This window comes from Nansenia antarctica (genome assembly GCF_963989245.1).
Source record: "Nansenia antarctica genome assembly, chromosome: 1".
NCBI lineage: Eukaryota > Metazoa > Chordata > Actinopteri > Argentiniformes > Microstomatidae > Nansenia > Nansenia antarctica.
In genome coordinates, this window is record NC_137674.1 from 1,854,588 (window position 1) to 1,861,613 (window position 7,026).

Below are 7,026 nucleotides of genomic sequence, written 5' to 3' on the forward strand. Positions count from 1 at the left end.
CAGTCCTATCATTGTCATGATGGCATGTTGTTTCATTATCAGATCAGTGCTGATGCTGAAACCCAGTGTCGAGGCAGTGGGTTTACATTACTGAGGGGAGGGGAGACCTAGCAGTACTACAGATCCAACCACCTTCTTCCTGAGACAAAGTCAGGTGCTGTAGCTATGACGACGAAGAGAAAAGCAGGCCAGAATAACAACAGAACAGCAAAGATCTGGAGCACACCACCTACGTCACCCTACCGACTCATACACCTGTGAGTGAGGTTAACAACACACGGTTATCGACCAACTACTAGAGGTGGAGGTTTGATTGATTGATTGATTGAGAATGTTTATTTTGGTCCCTTATACAATTCACAATACATATATTAAAAAAAATACACACTCACAATGCGTACCAGGACCAAAAAGGTGTAGGCTGAAGCCATGGCTTATTGCGCCTACCCTTTTTACATGCATGTTTTCTTTCCCCATGAGTGCATAATCAAAAACAACAACAACAAGATTTCACTTGCGCATCTTAACAGAAAACTCAAAAGTACCAAACAAAAAACTATATTAATGCGCCTACCCTTTTTACATGAGTGGTTTTCCCCTTATAAGTGCATAATCAAGACATAGAAACATTTATAAACAACATTTTACTTACGCATGTTAACAAAAAGTTCAAAAATACCAAACAAAAACTATATCTATACCTCTGTTCTATACTTGTCAATCATCCTACTTTTTAGTAAAAGGTTAGGTTAGACAGGCATTGGCAGAAACTCTCCTACTCTGACCTCATTCCACAACTGAACATAACAGTATTTCAACATCATTCAATGACAGACAAAACAGCATAAAAAGAAAGACTCAAAAAACCCTGAGACAAAATGATAGCCAGAGTATGAAAACGACATAACCAAGACATGTACGGTAAAACTTCCATTAGTAACCCGGGCATTTATTCACTTTAACCACAGAGCCACAACCACAGTTCCCACAGATATTGGGAACACAATATATGGTGGATCTAAAACGAGTGAATATAGGCTACCATACTGTGAACAAATATCCACCAACATCAGCCTAAAATTGAATCAGTCAATCAGTTTTTATTTAGAAATAGTTCTTAGTATTATTACAAAGCTGAAATGCATAAATATGAAATGCTTAAAATAGTCTAATACAATCAAGTCTTTAACTCTTAAAATTGTGTTAAAACAATTAGCCAACAGAATAGCAGTAATGCCTCTATCAATAAGGTATGCGACCGGATCTGTATAATACATACTTGTACTGGTAAGTACATGATGGGACTCAACGGTTGTGAGTTGTTGTGTCTGCAGTAGGCTATAATAATCTATTCATTCGACCCTGCGTTTGTCTGCGCAGAGTCTACAAAGACGTAGTACACAGACAGAGTGAGCAGCACAGCCTTAGGTCCAGCTCATAGACCTCGACCGTACAACGTATGAAAGCATTCGAGACGAAAACAATTCAAGCCAAGTCTGTCCAAAACCTCTCTGTGGTCTGCTGCTGAGTTGACTGACGCTATGCTTCAGCGATGGGCCTGGACAGTGGTGCAACATCCCCAGTGGAACCAGGCGATACGCCAAACTGTACCAGGCTATATTGGACATCTTCACTAGCAGCGAACGGCTTCACTGTACATGACATTTGCTTGCTCCCCACCTCACCTGTGTTGAAGACGTGCACTTCAATCTGACCCCCACCTCACCTGTGTTGAAGACGTGCACGTCGATCTGACGCAGCGTCTCATAGTCCTCCCCGGAGCAGTAGCCCCCGAAGGAGTACACCTTGTGCCCCACCGCCACAGCGGCATGGTTGACTCTCCGAGGCCCCCCTTCCAGGTGCGCCGTCCAGCGCAACATCCCACGCTCCGCGAGCACCTCCGTGGCCAGCCTTCCTTAGACCATCACACTCTCGCCGGCTTGGACCCCATCAAGCTGCACAGTCCCACACCGAGAACCTGGGGAGGCCAGAGAGGAGGGGTGGAGAGAGAAGGGTTAGTCAAGGTTAGATCTGGGGTCCAACATTTCGGCTAGATAAGGGATGGAATGTGGAAAGACCACTGGGAAAGGAGGGGGGGAGGGGGGGGGGGGGAGAAACAGTTAGAATGCGAGAGGAACTGTTTGTCCTGTCTGGCCCCACTCAAATGTGCTCTACTGTTGTTGACAGGTCCTTAAACCCCTGCATTATCTGAGAAGAGGGTATTTTAAGAGGTGGTTAGGCTATACACTCTGCTGATGTTCTGTATATAGCTTATCAGTGCCCTTATCAAAAGACACGAGAAGAAGAAGTATAGGCTACATCTTTTTTACTCTCTACTCTCTTGTATAAAACGAAACATTCATGATGTAATGTAAATAATGGTTGAACTACTATTTCAGAAACGTCTAGGGTTCAAGGTCTCTATCATGAGTGTGAAATGAAAGAGAGAGGGAGAGGGAGTGAGAGAGAGAGAGAGAGAAAGAGAGGAGAGGGAGAGGGAGAGAGAGGGAGAGAGAGAGAGGGAGAGGGAGAGAGAGGGAGGGAGAAGGGGGGGGAGAGAGAGAGAGAGGGAGAGAGAGGAGAGAGAGAGAGAGAGAGAGAGAGAGAGAGAGAGAGAGAGAGAGAGAGAGGGAGAGAGAGAGAGAGAACATGTACAGGGAATCTGATACCCCTTGTGTCTTGCTCAACTGACATTTTGCAGTGTGGGGGAAAAAGCAACCCTCCACCCTCTCTCGCTCTTCAGCCTCCTGCTTACTGAGACATTAAACTGAGCACTGATTCATCTGCTGACAGATTAAGTAGGTATCCCCAAAGAAGAAGGCCTGACAGCCACCTCCCCTGTCTCTGTAGATAGATAAAGGCACGATAAAGGAAAGGTTGCACTGCCTGAGTTTCAATCGAGCTCAGAGCATGACATGCATAGTTAAGACACTGACACTTCCTTGACATTAAACCAGTCAAATGTCTGCAGCAGCCTGCTCATGAATTGTGCAGACAAGGGCTCCAACAACATCATGAACAGGCAGAAGCAGCAAGACTATTCAAACATCTACAGATGCACACAGGCCAACACATCAACACCTCTGTTCTCTCTCTAAAGTGTAGTGTTTCAGTGACCTCCAACCTTCCATTTGCTTTTATAAATAAACTCTCAGTGGACCAGAGCTATAGATATGCTAGGCTCATAGCCATTCTATTTCTATGGCTACTAGGCCGACCTCTTTATTTCAAGCACCTCACTGAAAGGGACACATACTGATTACACACTATGCTCTGTTTTAGCAGGCTGGTTAATTAACTATCTGTAGATAAAGGCACGATAAAGGAAAGGTTGCACTGCCTGAGTTTCAACCGAGCTCAGAGCATGACATGCATAGTTAAGACACTGACACTTCCTTGACATTAAACCAGTCAAATGTCTGCAGCAGACCTGCTCATGAATTGTGCAGACAAGGTATTTCTGCACAATTCACACTCATGATAGAGACCTTGAACCCTAGACGTTTCTGAAATCGTAGTTCAACCATTATTTACATTACATCATGAATGTTTCGTTTTATACAAGAGAGTAAAAAAGATGTAGCCTATACTTCTGCTCAACCTTAACCGACAAGTGAGCTCCGTCGCGAAGTCATGTTTCTACCAACTACGCATCATAGCCAAGATCAAGTCCTTCCTCACCCCCAGCGACCTGAGGAGGGTCGTCCTCATGCTAATTTCATCTAGGCTCGACTACTGCAACTCACTCTATGCTGGACTTCCTGATAAGACCATCTACCGCCTGCAGCTAGTCCAAAATGCCGCTGCCAGGCTGGTGTCAGGCACTAAAATGAGGGACCACATCTCCCCTGTCCTCATTTCCCTTCACTGGCTCCCAGTAAAGAAGAGAGTGAAGTTCAAGATCTGCACCTTTGTCTACAAAGCTCTCAACAGTCTCGCCCCACCCTACATCAAGGACCTCCTGGACCTGTCTTCCACCTCAAGGCCCAGGCTCAGGTCCGACGCCCAACTCAGCCTGAGGGTCCCCCGCACCAACCTCAAGAGGAAGGGTGACCGTGCCTTTGCGGTGATAGCACCGACCCTGTGGAACTCGCTCCCTTCCGCCATCAAGTCTGCCCCCACTCTGGACTCCTTTAGAGCCAAGTTAAAAACCCACCTCTTCGTCAATGATGTTCCCTAAGTCTACTCCCTATTTGTTGTGAATTGTATCCCTTGAGATGTTCGTTTAAGTAGTCTGTGTCTGTTTGCTTTCTGTGTTCCTGGTCCTTGTCCTTGTCTTTATCTGTTCCTTTACCCGGGCTGCGCCCCGGGCCGATGTCAAAGTTGGATGGGGGCTGGGGGGCGCATTATAAATAAAAATTAACATAACATTAACATAACTAGTAAACTAGTTTATTCAATGCACATAATGACTGACTGGCTACTAGCTAGCTGGATATAGCCTATAGAGGTTACAGCTACTGTAACTAAGACGGCTTGCATGCACATGTTGGCTGGTTAACTGAAGTGTTACTGTTAACCACAGATGAGTGATTTAAAGAACCTGACAGATAGATATAATGACTAATGTTGGCTAAGGAGCACAGTACAGTACCTCCTCAAAGAGAAGCTGGCCAGTCAGATATATACATACATACATATTTATATATGATATCAGCTGAGTGAGTTAGTTATTATATTAGCTAGTCAACGCACACGTCAGCTGGGTGATTTGAAAAAAACAACAACTTTGTTTACAGGGATGCTAGGTAGCTAGGTGTAGTTGTTGCTAGGTCGCTGCGTTCGTAAACTCGCTCTGAGAGCGCCGGAGCGCACACTGGGTTCGACGTCATAAAGGGACCAAGTAACTCGATTGGACAAGAGGCGTTCCATTCATACAGTTGAGTGCTGATCAGATTCTAGAGCGAACTTACGAACGCACCCATAGTTGTTGCTAAGCTAGCGAGCTAGGCTAACTGCTAAACACATTGACCACCTACAGCCTCCAGCGGGCTGACAGTCCAGATAAAGTACATGATGAAACATTCTCTGTCAGTGTGAACTGGTCGCCTAGGTAACCAGGTTGTCAGAATCCGTTAGAAAAGCATAAATGTCTCTTTGGTACCTTGGAAGCTGGAGAGAGACAGCGCGATCCACACCCTGCACGGCCCTCTGAGTGACGTAGTGTTGACGGTGACTGATCCACGTTGCTGTCAAAGGCTGCGTTCCTAAACTCTCTAAAGATATCTGATCAGCACTCGTGGAATGCCTCTTGTCCAATCAAATGACATGATCGCTTTATGACGTTGAGCCCAGTGTGCGCTCCGGCGCTCTTAGAGCAAATTTACGAACGCACCCCAATACAAATCATGAACATATCTCGGGGCCGCGCGCGTTCAGCACCACACAACGTTTTTGCAACGTTGAATTGAACAAGAACCGCTTGTATGTTTTAGAAAAGGAAGTTTGTAAAGAAAGTTCGTGGCCTAACGAAGTCTTATTTGCGCAGTTGATGAAGTTAAAAGATGGGTTGACCTATACTATAGTACGGAAGAGTATTAGGGCCACCAACACAAGTTTTTTTTTCTCCCGAAAGGGGGGGGGGGGGGGGTTATATTCTGAGATAAAAAGTCAGAATTTCTGAGAAAAAAGTCAGAATTTCTGAGATAAAAAGTCAGAATTTCTGAGAAAAAAGTCAGAATTTCTGAGATAAAAATCTGAATTTCTGAGATAAAAAGTCAGAATATCTGAGATTAAAGTCAGAATTTCTGAGAAAAAAGTCAGAATTTCTGAGAATAAAGTCAGAATTTCTGAGATAAAAAGTCAGAATTTCTGAGAAAAAAGTCAGAATTTCTGAGATTAAAAGTCAGAATTTCTGAGATTAAAAGTCAGAATTTCTGAGATTAAAGTCAGTATTTCTGAGATTAAAAGTCAGAATTTCTGAGATTAAAGTCAGAATTTCTGAGAAAAAATTTCGTTGTCAAATTGGGACAAATTTCGTTGTCCCTAAAAATGTCGTCGTCCCTAAATTTCGTTGTTTGGTACCTGTACTGTAGCAATGACAATAAAGTCCATTTTCATTTTTCATTTTTTCAAAAAAGTCAGAATTTCTGAGATTAAAAGTCAGAATTTCTGAGATTAGATCAGTGGTAATTAGTTATAAGTGGTATTGTAAACAGTAGTATACAGTTAGGCTATATCTAGTTATAAGCTATACAGTTAGGTAGCTTGTGCAATGTGGTAGTTTATGTACTGTATCCCACAACGTCCCAGCGTGCTTCAAGGCATCAACCATCATCCCCGTCCCCAAGAAGGCCAAGGTCACAGGCCTCAACGACTACAGACCCGTCGCTCTGACCTCTGTCGTCATGAAGGTCCTGGAGCGCCTTGTCCTGGCCTACCTGAAGCTCATCACGGATCCTGTGCTGGACCCCCTGCAGTTCGCGTACAGAGCCAATAGATCCACGGAGGACGCCGTGAACATGGCTCTGCACTACGTACTAGAACACCTAGACACTGCAGGCAACTACGCCAGGATCCTGTTCGTGGACTTCAGCTCGGCCTTCAACACGATCCTCCCACACATCCTGGAGCACCAGCTATCCCTGCTGCAGGTGCCGGTCTCCACCTGCAGGTGGATCACAGACTTCCTGACTGACAGGTCTCAGCGGGTGAAGCTGGGGAAGAGCATTTCCAGCTCCAGGTCCAGCAGCACGGGCTCCCCGCAGGGCTGCGTCCTGTCTCCAGCACTATTCTCCCTTTACATCAACAGCTGTGTCTCCCGCCACCCCTCGGTCAAGCTCCTGAAGTTTGCAGACGACACCACCCTGGTGGGCCTCATCTCCGGGGGGGACGAATCTGCCTACAGGGGTGAGATCGAGGGGCTGCAGAGCTGGTGCAGTTTAAACAATCTGGAGCTAAATGCTCTGAAAACAGTGGAGATGGTGGTGGACTTCCGAAGGAAAGCAGCCCTGCCCCCTCCCATCACGCTGGGAGGTACCCCGGTGGCCTCCGTGGAGTCATGCCGCTTTCTAGGCATGACCATCT

At 45.6% G+C, this 7,026-nt stretch overlaps 1 protein-coding gene across 1 annotated transcript in view; it reads right to left on the reverse strand.

Annotated features, from left to right (window-relative positions):
- Positions 1 to 5,155, reverse strand: part of klhdc3 (kelch domain containing 3) — a 36,128-nt gene extending 30,973 nt beyond the window's left edge. Inside the window, exons 1-2 of the mRNA XM_080538234.1 lie at positions 5,105 to 5,155; positions 1,727 to 1,978 (exon numbers count right to left, since the gene is read on the reverse strand). Coding sequence (XP_080394360.1) covers positions 1,727 to 1,880 — 154 coding nt within the window. The 5' untranslated portion in view covers positions 1,881 to 1,978; positions 5,105 to 5,155. The remainder of the gene's footprint in view (positions 1 to 1,726; positions 1,979 to 5,104) is intronic.
- Between the last annotated feature and the right edge of the window lie 1,871 nt (positions 5,156 to 7,026).